The sequence below is a fragment of the Polypterus senegalus genome, chromosome 2 (genome assembly GCF_016835505.1).
Source record: "Polypterus senegalus isolate Bchr_013 chromosome 2, ASM1683550v1, whole genome shotgun sequence".
Taxonomy (NCBI): Eukaryota; Metazoa; Chordata; class Cladistia; order Polypteriformes; family Polypteridae; genus Polypterus; species Polypterus senegalus.
Genome location: NC_053155.1, coordinates 211,208,549 through 211,227,422, shown reverse-complemented (window position 1 = coordinate 211,227,422; position 18,874 = coordinate 211,208,549). Strand labels below are relative to the sequence as shown.

Genomic DNA, 18,874 nt, shown 5'->3' with positions numbered 1-18,874 from the left:
TGATGATCCAGGACTATACTGTTGTTTCTGTTAATGCTGATGTCTACAAGCATCTTGCTAATAAAAGTACTGAAATAATTAGTCTAGATGACATGTTTGGTCTCAAATGACATGCATTTGGGATTTAATTTAATTTAATTATTATTAAAATGTTCATATTATATTTGACACTTATGCGGAAACTCTATCATTCAATTCAATAATTGAATCTAAATACTTGATTTTGGCACATTAAAAAAGGTACAGTATGTACTTCCTTTTTCCCTTTCATACTGCACAGATTTGTTTGTTGGGATCATATACAACTTTATATGGCCCTGTAATGCAGAGTGTGATTATTTACATAAATGCACCTTTCTGTTGGACTGAACCTCTGTCCAGAGAAGGACCTTGATGTGAGCCTGTGGCTGCCAGGGTGGAATCCAGTATCAGTGACATTTAGTAAGGTTTAGCATATTTGATGATGGATTGGTGGGCAGAAAGATAGGTAACTGATGGTGTGTAAATATTTTAGCAGAATACGTCAACATATTTAATGTTTTATGAATCCAGTTGATTAAGGTCACCTTTAATTAATCTTTTTTGCCTTCATCAGGTACCAAAATATCTTTCTCAACAGTGGGCGAAAGCAACTGGAAGAGGTGAAGTTGGAAAGCTTAAAATAGCTAAGTAAGTGAAAATGGGAAAATTTTATTTTTTACGTAATGAAATTCAGTATATAAATTACTGTCAGATATTGTGTGCAGAAAATGAAGAAAACATTAATTCCCTGCTAGTAAGCTTTTTATTCCCATATTTGACAAAGAAGTATACACTTAGTAGGTGTAATTTTATGGTTCTCCACTTTTTTTATGAATGTAATGTGTTAATTTGTAATGAGCTGCTGACTTACTCATTAATTAACTTTTAGCAGTTGAAAGTTACTTTTGTTTTTCTTTTTATTATTACTTACCACGCTTAGTTTAACTTCACCTGTTTGTTGTCTGGTATAAATCTTGTAATCGATATTTAACCCACTTCCTATTGTCCAAATGACTTGAAATTTTGCACAATTACATCCGATGACAAAACATGAATCAATAATCAGTTGCACTAATTGATCAATTAATCCATGTTATTTAAGAAATTAAATATTCATATGAAGAATAGTTAGATTTCACCAATAGATGGCACTAGTTAAGGATAGAAATATTAAAGGAAGTGTTAAAATGTTGATTACAAAATTATACTAAAACAAACCCAAGACTGAAAAGTTGAAAATAATATATATATATAAAAATACTTTTTAAAAACCACGCTTCTCTTAAGTTAAAAAGAGTACTAAAAAGTAAAAAATAAGTCTGTCATATATCACTCGTAAAATAAAAGGGTGAGCGCTTTTCATCAATAAACATTCAGAAAACACTTCTTAAAATCTTAGCAAAAGTGCCCATCTTTTACTTTACGAGTAATGTTTGAGAGACTTATTTTTTACTTTTTAGTACACTTTTTAACTTAATATAAACGTGGTTTTTAAAAAGTATTTTTTATATACAGTATATATATTAACTTCTTTTGATATTTTTATATACTGTATGTGACTTCTGTTTTGTTACTGAAAATCAATCAGTAACTAAATGTTTAGAAAAAATATTCGGATTGATAAAGTTAATCTAATATCTTGTCAAATTTGTCCAGGTGGTGATGAGTTGTTTGGAAATTTTTGTTGTAATAAACTTATTTTTTGATGACATTTTAACAATTGATGATTGCTTAATTAACTTAGCAGTCATGCTTGAATGCTTGTGAACCTTTCATGGTGGTTATTATTTTAGATATATATATATATATATATATATATATACTGCTCAAAAAAATTAAAGGAACACTTTGAAAACACATCAGATCTCAATGGGAAAAAGAAATCCTCCTGGATATCTATACTGATATAGACTGGGTAATGTGTTAGGAACGAAAGGATGCCACATCGTTTGATGGAAATGAAAATGATCAACCTACAGAGCCCTGAATTCAAAGACGCCCCAAAAATCAGAGTGAAAATATTATGTGGCAGGCTAGTCCATTTTGCCAAAATTGAATTGCAGCAACTCAAAATTGTATGCAGCACTTTGTATGGCCCCTGTGTTCTTGTATGCATGCCTGACAACATCGGTGCATGCTTCTAATGAGATGACAGATGGTGTTGTGGGGGATCTCCTCCCAGATCTGGACCAGGGCATCACTGAGCTCCTGGACACTCTGAGGTGCAACCTGGTGGCATTGGATGGACCAAAACATAATGTCCCAGAGGTGTTCTATTGGATTTAGGTCAAGAAAGTGTGGTGGCCAGTCAATGGTATCAATTCCTTCATCCTCCAGGAACTGCCTACATACTCTCACCACATGAGGCCAGGAATTGTCGTGCACCAGGAGCCACTGTACCAGCATAGGGTCTGACAATGGGTCCAAGGATTTCATCCTGATACCTAATGGCAGCCAAGGTGCCTTTGTCAAGCCTGTAGCGGTCTGTGTGACCCTCCATGGATATGCCTCCCCAGACAATCATTAACCCACCACCAAACTGCTCATGCTGAATGATGTTACAGGCAGCATAATGTTCTCCGTGGCTTCTCCAGACCATTTCACTTCTGTCACGTGCTCGGGGTGAACCTGCTCTCATCTGTAAAAAGCACAGGGCACCAGTGGTGCATCTGCCAATTCTGGTATTCAATGGCGAATGCCAATCGAGCTGCATGCTGCTGGGCAGTGAGCTCAGGGCCCATTAGAGGACATGGGGCCTTGGGTCACCCTCATGAAGTCTTTCTGGTTGTTTGGTCAGAGACATTCACACCAGTGGCCTGTTGGAGGTCATTTTGTAGGGCTCTGGCAGTGCTCATCCTGTTTCTCCTTGCCCAAAGGAGCAGATACTGGTCCTGCTGATGGGTTATGGACCTTCTATGGCCCTCTCCAGCTCTCCTAGAGTAACTGCTTGTCTCCTAGAATCTCCTCCATGCCCTTGAGACTGTGCAGGGAGACACAGCAAACCTTCTGGCAATGACACGTATTGATGTGCCATCCTGGAGAGGTTGGACTACCTGTGCAACCTCTGTAGGGTCCAGGTATCGCCTCATGCTACCAGTAGTGACACTGACTGTAGCCAAATGCAAAACTAGTGAAGAAACCGTCAGAAAAGATGAGGAGGGAAAAATGTCAGTGGCCTCCACCTGTTAAACCATTCCTGTTTTGGGGGTCATCTCATTGTTGCTCCTCTAGTGCATCTGTTGTTAATTTCATTAACACCACAGCAGCTGAAACTGATTAACAACCCCCTCTGCTACTTAACTAACCAGATTAATATCCCATAAGTTTCATTGACTTTATGCTATACTCTGATTAAAAAGTGTTCCTTTAACTCTTTTGAGCAGTGTATATATCTATACTAATAAAAGGCAAAGCCCTCACTCACTCACTCACTCACTCACTGACTCATCACTCATTCTCCAACTTCCCGTGTGGGTGGAAGGCTGAAATTTGGCAGGTTGATTCCTTACAGCTTCCTTACAAAAGCTGGACAGGTTTTATATCGAAATTCTACGCGTAATGGTCATAACTGGAAGCAGTTTTTCTCCATTTACTGTAATGGAGATGAGCTTCAACGCCGTGGGGGAGTTTCGTGTGACATCATCACGCCTCCCGTAATCACGCAGTACATAGAAAACCAGGAAGACCTCAAAAAGCGCTCAAGAAAACATGCATTATATAATTGAGAAGGCAGCGAAACAATAAGAAGCGAGCGAGTGACATATACAACCATATTCATGAGTTCTGCTACTTCGGAAACAAAGCACGATGTAAACCAACACTTTAAATTAAGTTCATAGACAGGCTGTCGCTGGCGTTTGTAATTTAGTGCCTGCCCATATAAGGCCGTCCGTCAGCGGCAATCCAATAGCAAACTGCCACGGGTAAATATTCACGGGTGAAGGACTGTGCTTATGGAGAGGAAGATGAGATGGTCAGGGTGGTGTTTGACACAAACTCAGCGAAACTGCGAGAGAAAGTTTTAAGTGCCAGGACTAAGGTAACATTAAATAAAGCTATGGACATAGCACGAGATGGCACCAGCACAGCTGGGAACCTTCGATGCAAGTACACCGAGTGGCTCACGTGAACTGGCGCAGTGCACAGATAAAAGCAACAGTTCCAAAGAGCTGAACAAAACTGAATTACACAATTGAAAAGGCAGCAAAAAATATGAAGCGTCTGATAAGCATATTCATAAATGCAGCTACTGTGGAAACAAAGCACACGGTGGAAAAAGTCAATGTCCGCTAAAGGAAGACAGTGTAAAAAACCTGTGCATGCAGTGTGTCAGGTCTCAGATAAAGAAGAAGACGAGCTGTTTATTGATGCAGTAAGAAGCGAATCGATGAATGAAACCTGTCATCTTTACAACGATTGACAAACACGGAATGTAACTTGAACACAACAGATCCTACAAATACGAACCTGATTGAAAGAAATAATGATAATCAAATCCTTGATGACAGCAACACTCAGTAACACTCACAAAACAAATACTGTATATTGACAGTCATGTTACGTTATTTTTAAAATGTTCCCTTTTCTTTTCTACCTTTTTTAACACACTACTTCTCCGCTGCGATACGCGGGTATATATATATATATATGTATATATATATATATATCCCGCTCTACATACTCGAATAATGGATACTTTATTCGCCATCAATGATTGTTTTGGTAAAGCCATACTCAGTGTATTCATTAGATGAGCGGTAAAAAAGTAAGAGCGAGGGGAGGATGACTCATTGAGGCATGCAGGCTGTAGTGCGTCAACTCTATCTGAATTCGCGATCACATTTGAAAAAATATATCTTTTCAAGTTCTATTTAGTCCATATGTGTCAAACTCAAGGGCATGGGCCACATCCAGCCGGCGTGTAATTATATCCGCCCGCAAGATCATTTTATATACTGTATTATTGTTATTAAAGCCGGGTATATGAAGCGCTGGTAACACAATAAACTACAGATCCCATAATGCAGCGCTTCAGCTGCCTTGCCGAACACTTACCGCGTTAATCAAGTCTACCATATGATGCTGCAAGTTATTGCAAAGCTAGAGTTATTGTGCACTGAGTTTGCACGGCGCTTTGGTGACTTTGAAGAACAAAAAAAGTCCGTCTACATGCGGCTCGAACCTTGTGCATGTTTGGTAGCACATATCTGTGTGAGAAGCTCTTCTCAGTGATAAAGACTAACAAAATAGCACACAGGAGTCGCCTCACTGATGAGCACCTGCAATCCATCCTGAGAATCTCCACAACACAGAACCTCACACCAAACAGAAAGCGAACTTGTGGCCAAAAAGATGCCAGGCGTCCAGCTCTAAAATGACATATGAGCAAAGACAACTGAATGATTTGATTTGTTATTGCGTAAGAGCGGAGTCAACCGTTTTAACAAACAGCGTATTGCACTGATACGAAATAGCTGTGTGTGTATGTATGTATGTATGTATGTATGTATATATATATATATATATATATATATATATATATATATATATATATATAATGTATTTGTGTGTATATATGTGTGTGTATGTATGTATATGTGTGTATATATGTGTGTGTATATATGTAGATATATATGTATGTATATATGTGTATATGTATAGATATGTATGTATATATATATATATATATATATATATATGACAACAACACTCATCACTCACAACAGTGACAAAACAATTACATTGACAGTCAGGTTACGTTATTTTCAAAATGTTTCCTTTTCTTTTCATTGCTTCTTTAACACACTACTTCTCCGCTGCGAAGCGCGGGTATTTTGCTAGTATATATATAATGTAAACCTTAACTTTTAATAAATACACAGAATAAATATCCTAAATGAAGACTTACCAAATATAAAAAGGGATTTGAATTTTTAGATTATGAGATTGTAGCATTTAGGAAATCAGATATTCTTGTGTGCAGTGTTAAGTGAACCCTTTATAGCCAATAACTTGTGGCACCTCCTTTTACAGCAACAACTTAATACATTCACCTTTTGTACCCAATTTTCAGTCTCCACCGTCTTTCTGGAGGGATTTGTTTTCCATTTCTCATTACAAAGCTACATCAACTCATTGAGGTTTGAAGGATGTCTTGCATGAATATTCCTATTCAGCTACTGCAGCAGCATTTTGTTAGGATTCAGGTTAGGGCTTTGGCATGGCAATCCCCAGAAATGATGATGGCCTGACATTTTTGTCAAGAATTCCATGATATTTCTTATGTCAAGTTGTCTAGGGCCAGAATAAGAAAAACAGCCAAAGGAACATTACCACTGCCATGCTTGGTAGTAGGGTAAGGTTTTGTTGGTGGTAAGCTCTATTGATTCTTCAACAAATGTGGGCTCTCATTTTGTGTCCGTATAGTTCGGTTTTAGATTCTTTTGCCTAGAGAACCGATTTCCTCTACTGTACAGGCTTGTTCAGGTACTCTTTTTCAAGCATCAGATAGGTAGGTTTGTTTAAAAGAGGTCTTGTAGCTTCATATATAAGCATATCTATTAAGGGTTCTTTTTATTCTTAATCTTTGCATCATTACTAAAGAGGTACTGTAGCTTGGGGGTTTGTAGATGAATAGATGTTATTTAGGATTATCTTTACATTTTGTATTATTGCTGTGACTTAGATGAAATTTGAGGAGGAAGTGTAATCTTTGGCAGGGTTGCCTTTGTTTTTAATTCAGTTTCTATTTTAATATCGCTCTTCACTGAGTATAGGCTCAGTGCCATGTTACATGTTCACAGTGTCACAAAACGAGACAAAGACAGATAAAGGTTTGGGGCAGCCACCCATATAATTTGGCATCCTGGCTGCAAAAGTCGTTTTTGTAAAGCAACTAGCACTGAAGTGCATACAATGGAGTCCAAAACCAGACTGCGGGAGAAGGGAAAAGGGTAGGCTTTTAAAGGGAAAGACAGGAAGTGAGGTCATAAGGATCGGGTACGTGTTCATTATTCATTGGATCAGGTCCGGATGTGACATCAGGGGGGCCGGAGCTTGTAAGGTCTGTTTCCATTGGTTCGGTCCCAGAAGTGATGTCAAGAGAGCCAGGTGGAGCCTCCCGGGTTTGGTCTACAGGGAAGTGAGAAAGAGTGCTCTCTGCCACATCCCGGCATGCCTCAGAACTGCCTTCACCCGAGCCCTTTACCTGCCTCCCATGCGCGCGTGCGTGACAACAGGTAGATAGAAATACTAACTTTATAAACCAGTAATCACATAATGATACAGATCTGCTTAAAGAGAAATAAAAGAAAGTGATTCAGAACCCTTTAATGTAAATGGAGCCCAGAAATATCTGTCCATTAAGTAATTGTTGAACTATGGCCTGTGGACATTGTAGGAGAGGAGGACAAAAACTCCACTTAGCTGTATCTTTGGAGAAATTAAACCTGTGGACAGTCCATGGTCTGTTATAGCAGACAAAGTCAAAAGCAGTCAGATGCAATTTTTGGCCAGCTGCTCGCCCTACCTTCTGTTGGGTATTCCACTGTAGAGTCTGTGCTAGGCTGTCTAATCTGATGACAGAATCAATATATTTGTTAATTCCAGGTCTCCCAGTATCTTGGATGTCTTTCCGTGAGCAGCAAAACAGCTTGTAAGTAGAGCAGTGCACTGAGTGAAGGTACAGTGAGTGGATTTATGTAGTCCAAATCTTTTTAAAATGGTTCTATAACCTTTTCCAGACTGACATCATACAATGAAACATTTTGGAGCCATTTTGAACTGATTGGTGTAGAAAACCCTTATTCACATTGTGCAAAAGATAGGAATATTGAACATGTGATATCAACTAATTAAATAAGATTCCTGAAAACTGTACAGTAAGGCTTTATGTCAAGATGGCATGCTCAATTGTAAGACTGTGGCCTACCAGGCTGGCACTGCCAGCTCAACCCAACACAGACACGCGTGGAACACAGGTTCAATGCACACTTGGTTTATTTTTTCTTTTTCCCTTTTGGGAAACGCCTTCCCCAACACCACAAGTTTAACACAGTCCCGGCACAAGCACAGCACAAATAATTAATCCCCTTCTTATACTCTCTTCCTTATCCTCCTTCACTCCTCGGGTCAAGCTTCGTCGCTTCTCCTCCTCCCGATTCTGGCTTGCTGAGTACTGGCTGCTGGCTCCTTTTATAACACACCCGGAAGTTCTCCAGGTGCTTGATTACTCGATTCCGGCAGCACTTCCGGTTGTGGCAGATGAACTGCCCATAAGGGCTCAGCAGCTCCTGCTGCAGCACCCCTTGGTGGCGCCTGCGGATCCCAACAAGGCTACACCACACTCCAACTCCCATGAAACACTGCGGGAGTCTGAGGCACTGCTGCAAGTCAGAGGGGTTGCTATCTAGCGTCCCGAGGGAGGTAACGCTCTGGCCACGCTTGCTCCCCTGGTTCTCCCAGCATGAAGGTCCCTCAGCCGGGCAAGAGCCCTGGCCGCACGCTACAAAAACATGTCTCCAGATTGTCCTTTGATGAGCAATCTGAACGCTGTCCATTTAGCCAGAACAATCTCTGCATCACAATAGTTAAATGAAACTATATTTTCTCGTACATGTCCTCTTAGGCGTGCACCTTCTCAGCTTGATGCACCCATGTTAATCATGACTTCATCTGATCCAGTGCACAGAGTTTAAATTGCTAGCAATTATGACAGTCTACATTGTTAAATGTAGAATTTAATGTGTTTAGTATTCCCTGAAAAAGGGTATGTTTAAGATAATCCAACAGGACTCTTCACAGCTACACCAGAAGACATATGCTTGCTGAATGCACAATATCTCTTCCAGAGGCTATGTTCCACAGTCTGAATGAGATATAGTTTTCTTATGCAGTCCCGCTTATTGTTTGCACTTGAATTTAATCTGCAAATCACCCACAAAATTCAGCACTATCTGTGTCGTTTTCATACATCTTCTATACATCCATTCAGTTTTTTTTTTCGTTAGCTGGGTTTGTGATGTTCGGTCACCAACCATATAGAAGAACATTTTACAAAGAAGTTATAAACTCCAGTAACCAGAGCCAATAATCATGACTGAGAATTTTGAACTGGCACTTATAATATATCGCAATAACATAACAATACATAGATGAAGACTGACAGCCTTGCTGAAAAGTTAATTGCTACCATATAGAGATGAGGCTTGCATAGAGACAAGTGGTTGTGTGTTTTCATGAAAACACAAAAAGCATTTTAACCTTTAACTCACCCACCCCAGTGAACTGGGCCTTTGTTGCATATTTCTCACATTACAACTTGCAGTCAACAATGAATTAAATATGTATCTTAACTGTGCCTGAGCAAGGCTGGAACAAAAGTGGCTGTTCTTAGCTTCTGATATGACAGTTGACAGGGTGCACCCAACTGACTCCTGAACAAATCAATATATGCTCATTTTTTTAAACAAAAAACTCATTAGCATTTTTCAGCAACATAAAGAAACAGTTTGTGACACATTTTTATTAAACCTTTAAACAAACTCTTACATGAATCATGCATACATAAATGTTTTTTGGGAAAATTTTATTCTTGAATTATTTTCTTTGTTATTAAGCAGGGTGTCTCTTTAGCAATTAACATTTATTATTTAATGATGATATTTTATTTAGATTGCAACTTTCTCATGCTCCGAATGCTTCTCAGATATTTTTAAAAGGGTGCAATAGGAATTAAAACACTAAAAAAAAGATCAAATAAATAACACTGGATACAAACTAGCATCAAACATTAAAACCCCATATCAAAAATAAATATTGCCAAGTTCTGATAGAAAATACTAGAATAATTAGTTAAAAGCATCAAATGGCAGTCATAATCTAGGCATACCATACAGTGCATTCCATAATGTTTGGGACAAAGACACATTTTCCTTCATTTACCCCTCTACTTCACAGTTTAAAATTACTTATCATGATTAAAGTGCACATTGCTGACTTTCATTTAAGGATATTTGCATACATTTTGGTTACACCATGTAGAAATCATAGCAGTTTCTATACATGGTGATTTTAGTATCCACAAGAGTTTCTGGAACCAGTCCCTATAGGTCCAACTGTATAATGCAAAGTTCACTTGGTATTTCCCATTTAGGTAAAAAGCTGAAATTTGGTATTTGTACATTTGGGCCAGTAGGTAACCACAAGAAAGGAGATTCTGATATATAAATAATTAGGGGTTAAAAAAAACCCTATAACAGAAAAATGAAATACCTCAAAATCTCAAAAATGCTTTGACTGAGTTGATTAAAATTGGCAACATTATAGAAAACAGAAAAATATCTGACATTTGCTTTTTTTGTTGATATTTATTAATATTATCCTAACTTACATGCTCTGCCCTGCACTTAGAGGTGACTTTATGTAAACGAATGACATCGCAAAAGCAACTGATGGCAGCACTAACCAATAAGATGAACTGACAAGTGAAGAAGAGGTGCTTCATGTAATCGTGTGCTGTGTACAGTGAGGTGTGAAACAGATTCCCGCCAACCTACTTCATTTTAATATTCATTTATATCTGCAGATTTTGAAAGGGGAGTCGCACCCAACCTGGCCAAACTGTTTACATTTATTTGTGCATCTGCTCACTTTAAATAGGATGACCCACAATAAAATTCTTGATATATACTTTCGCATCTGCGTAATTTAATCGGGAACTCACAATCATATAGTAAGCATCCAAGATAGAGTACCAGCAGTTATTTTCTTCCACTTGAAGAACCAAAGAAAAAAACACCAAAAGTAAAAACATTCAGTTCATTAGATGGTGTCCCTAAATGTGCAGCCTGTAAATGTCATTATTGTCTGTAATAAGTTAAAGTAAAACTCAATTCAGTGTTTTGTAGTGACCATCAATAAATGCCAAGGAATTAGGAAAAGCACATATTGACCTAATGCAGGAATATTTTACTCATGTGTAACTGTATATAGCATATTCATGAGTAAGCAGCTCCAGTGGCCTAATAATATTAATATTACTTATTATTTGAGTAACTCCTTTATCCAAGGCGACTAACATTGAGATACAGTTGGTTACGTTTCATTTGTTTTTTCATTTGGAGCACAGGCAGGTGGAGTGACATCCTCATGGTCACACATTGTCTTTTGCAGGATTTGAAACTACAGCCTCCAAGTTTGATGTCCTAATTCCAAAGTCTTCACCACTACACAACACTGCCTGCCAATAATGTTACTTTTGGTAAAAACACCACCTATACTGTTTACAGAAAAGTACTTGGTTACATTGTAGTTCTGATACATCTGATTAACTGACTGCAATATAACCGAAGTCACTCATCTTGTGAAAATTCCCAGGGGAACCCTAGTATGCCAGTGACATGATTCAATTTTTTTTGTATTGCAGTTTATTTGCATAGAACTTTAATTTTAACTATAATTTATGTAGTAGAAATTTATGTTGTATTATGTTGTACCATTTTTTTTTGCTTTGTGCTGGCTGGTAGAAGTTAACATACTCAATTTTTAAAATTACAATTTGTGTTTTTAGTTCTTTAATTATTTTGTTTTGTATGATTATGGTGAGTTCCTTTTGGATAATTTTTTTTTTTTTTATCTTAACAGGAATCAAGGAAAAACAGAGGTAAGATGTCAGCTTTTTACACAAGGTGTCACTGTTGGCAGATTCTTTGACTTTAAATAATTTTTTTAAACTGTACTAGATTACTGTACTTTAAGGTGGAAAATTAAATGTACTGTAAGATGGAAACTTGCAGATGCAGAGATAACCCATAGAGTGCAGTGTGGATGGAATAATTGGAAAGAAGGTATTGAGTGATTGAAGTGTTAAGGCGAAGTTAAAGGTAATGCTTTTAAATCCGTGGTAGTGCTACTGCCTTGAACTAAGGAGATCATGGTTTGCGTCCTGGGTTCTTCCTGTGTGGCAGCACTTTGATTAGTGAGAAAAGCATTATATAAATTCAATGAATTATTATTAGTAGTAGTTAAGACCAGCAATAAGACATGGACAGTAAAGGGAGCTCAGGAGAAGATGTTAGATGTGGCAGAAATGAGAATGTTGAAATGGAGTTACAGAAAAAGGACAGAATAAGAAATGAAGCAGAAGTGCAACAAACGTGGGAGAGATATCTAAGAAATTACAGGAAAGTAGATTAAAGTGTTATGGACACATGATGAGGAGAGACAAAGAAAATATATGGCAAAAGAGTGATGGGAATGGAAGTACAGAGGAAGAGAGAGCGAGGGTGGCCAAAGACTTCATATTTAACTCTTGGTGACTATTCATTTAGCTTTGTTTCTCCTTGCTGGAAACTTCTGCCATAATCTGTGTTTTGGACTTGTTTAAAAATACTAGACCTGTATTTTGTTATAAATTTTTTCTGCAATTTCTGTACTGATCTTATTTTGTGTAAAATGTCATCTTATACAGAATTAACTGTTCACCTGATCTGTGCCTGGTACACGTCCTTAGGTGGATGCTAAGGGGATGTGCTAACCACATATTCAGTCACCCTCAAAAAGCTCTAAATGGTTATGAAGAAGTACCTATTATAGTCTGTCTTCTGTATTCAAGATCCCCTTGTCCTTTCACAGAGAGTGAGTGCAGCAACACTCGGCAGTAACCACTTTTTGGGTTTTTCTTGTGTTCATGATTCCATTCTCCTCATCACCATTCAGAGATTGTGACCTATAGATGAGGATGCAGATGACATAGATAGAACAGGAAACAAAAAGCTTTGTCTATGGACTTGGCTCCCACTTTAACACCATGATCTAATACAATGACTTCAAAACACCTACTGTATCACTACATTGGTTAATTGTATGATCACCTCTGCCCATACTACTTTAAATCCTTCACTTGGAGCAATGGCTCACCTGTTATCTTAAAACACCTTGTTTTTTTGATGGAAGCCTATGGTCTTAGATTTGGAAGTAATAATTGTCAGTCTGATAAGGCCAAGAGGAAAACATCTGCAGCTAATATGCAAAACACAACCCTTAGGTTGGCAAAGTGAATGCTCTTCAAGTGCAGGCAGTGTCTTAATATGCAATCCATAATAGTCATGACCAGGGCCTCATATATAATGCCTTGTGTAGGATTCACAGTAATATATGGCGCATGGACAAAACTACAAATGTGTGTACGCACAAAAAAATTCTGGTGCATAAAACTGTGCATAAGCAAATTTCTACTCAATTTCCCTTTATAAATCCCAAACAATGTGAATTTTAAAGCACATGCACGAGCCAACAGCCCCACTCCAACTCCCATAATTTTGCCTATTTGAATATGCAGATCAATATACATAGCCCCTTCCGCTGAGTGTTTTGTTAAAAGGCAATGGCATGCAAAGTGGAGGTCCTGCTCAGTGAAGTGAAGGCATGGAAAAATGCTTATACCGCTACTTATGCCACCATATAGGCAACTAAAGGAAATTGATGGAGTGGCATAGTGTGGTGGAGACCCAAAATCAAAAAAACAAAAAAGTGGTCCGATTTCAAAGTCGACATGAAAAGGTGAGTCTCAACCCACTGTCTGAGTGTCAACACCACTGGAGGAGGTAGTGGATTTCCGGGGCTCACACTGTTTGAGCAGCAAGCTGCTGCAGTTATTGGCGAGAAACTTGTATATCACGCCACAACATTATTGAGATTCATTTTTGCATCGCAGATAATTTTCACATTAACAGAGTGGTAATGCTTTCTAATTACATAAGCAAATTCATTCAATGAAGACACTTTTATAAAAATGTGTATGCAGTCAATTGCTCTGATTGCATGTGGAAAACCTGATATTGCTCTGAAGTGTGCTTTGATGTTTACCCATTCAACCACAGTGTATGGAAATCTCATATATCTGGATGTGAAACTGATAATACCATCTCATATAGCTGGCATGGCGCTACTCTGAGATGATTGAGATCGATTGGCCAGTTCATGTTGAAAAGCTCTTGTGGCTAAAATCCCTAGGGTGGTCAGAACTTGCAAAGGAGCAGGTAGAGCACAATTCCTCAAAATCTGCTTTTGTAAAGCTGACCCCAGTTCAGCACAAGGCTCCAAGAGGATAGCACTTGGAAATTTAAATTGATTTAGAAGCCAGTCATTATCATGGGGCAAGAAATTTAGTATGATCTCTAAATACGTGTTCTCTTCTTATTCTTGCATTTAAGATGTCCTCTAACAATGCTTAAGCAGCCTTGGTGGTTGAAATACTTTAGCCATTTGGTGCACAATTATATTGTTGCAGATTGATTACAATCAAGTGCTTTAAATTTGTAAATGATATTCAATTAATTTTTGTGGTTTTAATAAAGTCTGCATCATGGATGTGACTATAAAAAAGAAAAGGAAACTACACTGAAGCAATAGCACTTTGATGCTGGGTGCCATCCATGTACAAACAAAGCAGAAACTTGCATGCTAATGGTCTGAGGCAGCCGTGAAAATGTGCATGGAATTATTCCAAGTTTAGTTTTTATACATCTTGACATGAACATGGAAACGGTTTTATGGACCATCTGTACATTTTGCCCCAGGAGAGGAGATAAAATGGACCCTTGGCAGAGTCAAACTTCCATATTAAATAGACGCAATTTAATGACAGGTATACAAATACAACTCTTGCTCCGCAAATACAGTACAGATATTGAATGACATATAGCGGCAGCCCTGGAATCCAATACTCTTGAAACACGTTTCAGAAGATACTATGAGGTGCAGTTTCATAAACTATTTCCAAGTCCTCAGATCATATATAGATGTTTTTGGCAATTTGCTTCGATACCTAAAATATCTATGCAAGGACAAGTATTTGGTCTTATGTTAGCCAGATTTTTTTGATTTTTTTCTTCCTTTTTTTCTCTTTTGCCTACTTTGTATAGATTGCAATTTTGCAATAAAGGTGGAATATGTTCTGACAGGATTTAATTTGGCTTTATTTTTTTATCAACCAAAACGTGACATTTTGGAAGGGGTGTGTAGACTTTTTACTGTCTACAAAGAGCACATACAGTTTTCCCCTCTGCAAATCAAAATGGCATCGAGGCAAATCAGATAATCCAGTCGCCTCCAGAGACAAACTTTGACTAAAAGTCAACTGTGTAAGTATCTCCACATTATCCAGAAATCTTCCTTGATTGATAAGTCAGGTTCCAAAGCCCATTGTTTTGCATATAAATGTCTTGACTGTTTCTAGTTGGTATTTTTCAACGTTCTACAAAAGCCCTGCTCCATCCTTTGCTGCAGAAGGTACATTCCATACCCCAAACACCTCCCCACACCACCCAGAGACTACATAGCAGTTCCATATATTTTCTACAGTCTGAATCTTGACTGAGATACATGGGTCACTTGGCTACCAGACACTTGTACTACTCCTTAGAGTGTGCCCCCGTATCCTTGTTCTAGACGAGGTTGTCTGTGATTTAATGTAAACTATCATGGCCAATTTTCTTTGGGGAACCCTGTAGGAGCACATAACTTCAGACAGCATGGATCCATAGATAACTGAGGCACACTAGCCAGCCACATCAAGGAGGATTTTATTTGCCCTTTTTTCACCAAACTTGTTCCTATCCTTGGAGTCTGATGCTCATGCATTTTCTTACTGCTAAAATTAATTAAGGGCAGCATCAGTTTTCCATGCTGAAAATAAAAATAGGTTACAGGAGTAACTTTACAATTGTGCTTATGTCAGTTGTGTGTTTTAAAAAGACAAAAGAAATCATGTATAAAGGAGGAAAAAAGGTCGGCGAGTGAAAGTGCAGAGACAATATGAAAAGCAGACATTAGAGAAGGTAAAAGTAGAAATTAAAAGGCTAGTCTATTATTTAGTGCTGGGTAAATACTGCATGTGATCCAAACCTGGAGAATATTTTTTGTGGTTTTCTTTGGAAGGTGTCTTTTTCTTATGTTCTGTTTGATGTGTAGTTTTCATTCATCACTTAACTTCTGTCTCCTTTGTCATTTTGTTTATAAAAACCACACCTTTTTATATGTTTGATCACTATTGCATTTATTTTAGTTTCAGATATCTGCCACTAGGGTACTCTCATGCCTTATACAGTAGACTAGCAAAATACCTGCGCTTCGCAGCAGAGAAGTAGTGTGTTAAAGAAGTTATGAAAAAGAAAGGAAACATTTTAAAAAATAACATGATTGTCAATGTAATTGTTTTGTCACTGTTATGAGTGTTGCTGTCATCAAGGATTTGATTATCATTATTTCTTTCAATCAGGTTCGTATTTGTAGGATGTGTTGTGTTCAAGTTATACAGTGCATCCGGAAAGTATTCACAGCGCATCACTTTTTCCACATTTTATTATTTTACAGCCTTATTCCAAAATGGATTAAATTAATTTTTTCCCCTCAGAATTCTACACACAACACCCCATAATGACAGCGTGAAAAAGGTTTACTTGAGGTTTTTGCAAATTTATTAAAAATAAAATATTGATAAGTATTCACAGCCTTTGCCATGAAGCTCAAAATTGAGCTCAGGTGCATCCTGTTTCCCCTGATCATCCTTGAGATGTTTCTGCAGCTTAATTGGAGTCCGCCTGTGGTAAATTCAGTTGATTGGACATGATTTGGAAAGGCACACACCTGTCTATTGTAATAAGTGGAGACCAGAGACGTGGAAAGGTTTGGGGCAGCCACCCGTTTATTACGGTTTCCCGGCTGCAAAAGTCTTTGAGGCATTGTAACAGTTGTTTACACAACAGAGTCCAAAACAGAACTGCCTGCCTAAGCAAAGGCAGTGAGCTTTATAGCACAGAGGGCGGAAATGATGTCGTCCTCTGGGCGGAACTGAAGTGACATCATCCTTGGGGCGGAACGGAAGTGACCTCATTCTTGGGGCCGGAACCGGAAGTGATGTGTCCTTCCTGGAAATGGCGGCTCCTGGTGGGATTTCCCGGGTAAGACCTGCAGAGAACTCAGAAAGAGCGTCAGTGCACCCCGCCCCCCCCTGGGCAGATGTATAAACAGTATTTCCTAAGCCCTTCAGCTGCTTCCCATGCACACGTGTGTGACAAGACTCCCCCCTCAGCCCAGACCCGTCGGGTCGGGCGACCTACACCGAGAGGTCGTGGGCCGGGAGAGGGCATCGGCGTTGGCATGAAGAGACCCCTGTCGATGAGCGGCGTATACTTGTACTGCTGCAGGTCAAGAAACCACCTCGTGACCCGTGGATTCGACTCCTGTGAAGGGCCATCCACTTCAGAGGTGCATGATCCGTCACCAGAGTGAACACGCGACCCAAGAGGTAGTACCGCAGCTGAGTTACCGCCCATTTGATCGCCAGAGCCTCTTTCTCCACCGCCGCGTACCTGGTCTCCCTGTCCAACAGTTTCCGGCTCAGGTACATAACGGGTGTTCAACACCGTCGGCGCTTTGGCTCAACACGGCACCCAAGCCTGTGTCCGGCGTCCGTCTGGAGGATAAAAGGGAGAGAAGTTAGGGGAGATCAAGATAGGTGCTGAAGTCAGAGCCCTTTTAAGTCACTGAATGCAGCCCCGCTTTATCAGACCATACCACCGTATTAGGAGCTCTTTTCTTTGTCAAATCGGTCAAGGCGCGCGCTCTCGGAGAAGCGAGGCACAAACCGGCGGTAGTACCCGCCAAACCGAGAAAGGATTGGACTTGCCGCTTGGTTTTGGACGGGGCCAGGCCATTATGGCTTGCAACTTGGAACACTGTGGCCTCACAGTACCCGCCCACTAGGTAGCCCAAATATTTGGCTTCCCTCAATCCAAAGAAACATTTCTTGGGGTTGATTGAGCCCGCCTCTCCCAGTGTCCGTAATACTGCTGTGACCTGCTGTATGTGTTCCTTCCAGGTGCTGGAATAGATGACGCGTCATCCAGATAGGCAGCACAGAGCGAGTTATGGGGCGGAGCACTTTGTCCACCAGGCGCTGAAAAGTCGCAGGCCCGTGTAACCCGAATGGAAGGACACGATACTGCCAGTGTCCGCTAGGAGTGCTAAGCGCGTTTTTCCTTCGCGGACTCCGTTAAAGGAACCTGCCAGTACCCTTTGTCATGTCAAGTGTAGTCAAGAATTTGGCTGGTCCCAGTCTCGAGGAGGTCATCCACGCGAGGCATGGGATAAGCATCAATCTGGAAACTTGGTTAAGCCGGCGGAAGTCATTGCAAAACCTCCAACTGCCGTCAGGCTTAGCAATCAAGGCGATGGGACTGGACCAGGGACTACTACTTTCCTCGATTACTCCTAGTGCCAGCATTCGCGATTTCCAGTTCCACTTCTACTTTCTTTGCCTCCGGAGTCTGTAGGGTCGCTCACGGACGATCACCCCGGTCAGTCAATATGTCATGCGCAATCAGAGAGGTCCGACCGGGTTTTCACTTACCACCTCTGGGACAGAGCGGATAGCTGCTTGAGCTCTTGTTTCTGCCTGGGGATAGCTGCTCACGAAATTAAGGGAACTTACTTCGAAGAGAGCAGGGCTGTCCGGAGGAGGATCGGGACCCTCTCCTTCCACGGTTTCAGCAGGTTTACATGATATATTCGCTCAGCTGGTGGCGATTGGGCTGTTTCACCAAATAGTCAACCAATCCCTTCCTTTCCTTAATTTCGTAGGGGCCTAGCCAATGGCGAGCAGTTTAGAGTGAGAAGTTGGTACCAATACCATGACGCGATCCCCCGGTTGGAACTCCGGAGAGTCGTGCCACGGTCATAAAGGCGGGCCTGTGCTGATTGCGCCTCCTCTATATGACTTTTTAGAATCGGTCTTATTGCATCAAATCTACCGCGCAATTGGGCGATATATTCCAAAATATTAGTGGAGGGC

At 39.8% G+C, this 18,874-nt stretch overlaps 1 protein-coding gene across 1 annotated transcript in view; it reads left to right on the top strand.

Moving 5' to 3' along the window:
* Window positions 1-347: 347 nt before the first annotated feature.
* Window positions 348-18,874, top strand: part of gtf2f2a (general transcription factor IIF, polypeptide 2a) — a 206,838-nt gene continuing 188,311 nt past the window's right edge. Inside the window, exons 1-3 of the mRNA XM_039746306.1 lie at window positions 348-395; window positions 596-669; window positions 11,665-11,683. Of these exons, the coding sequence (XP_039602240.1) occupies window positions 348-395; window positions 596-669; window positions 11,665-11,683 (141 nt within the window). The remainder of the gene's footprint in view (window positions 396-595; window positions 670-11,664; window positions 11,684-18,874) is intronic.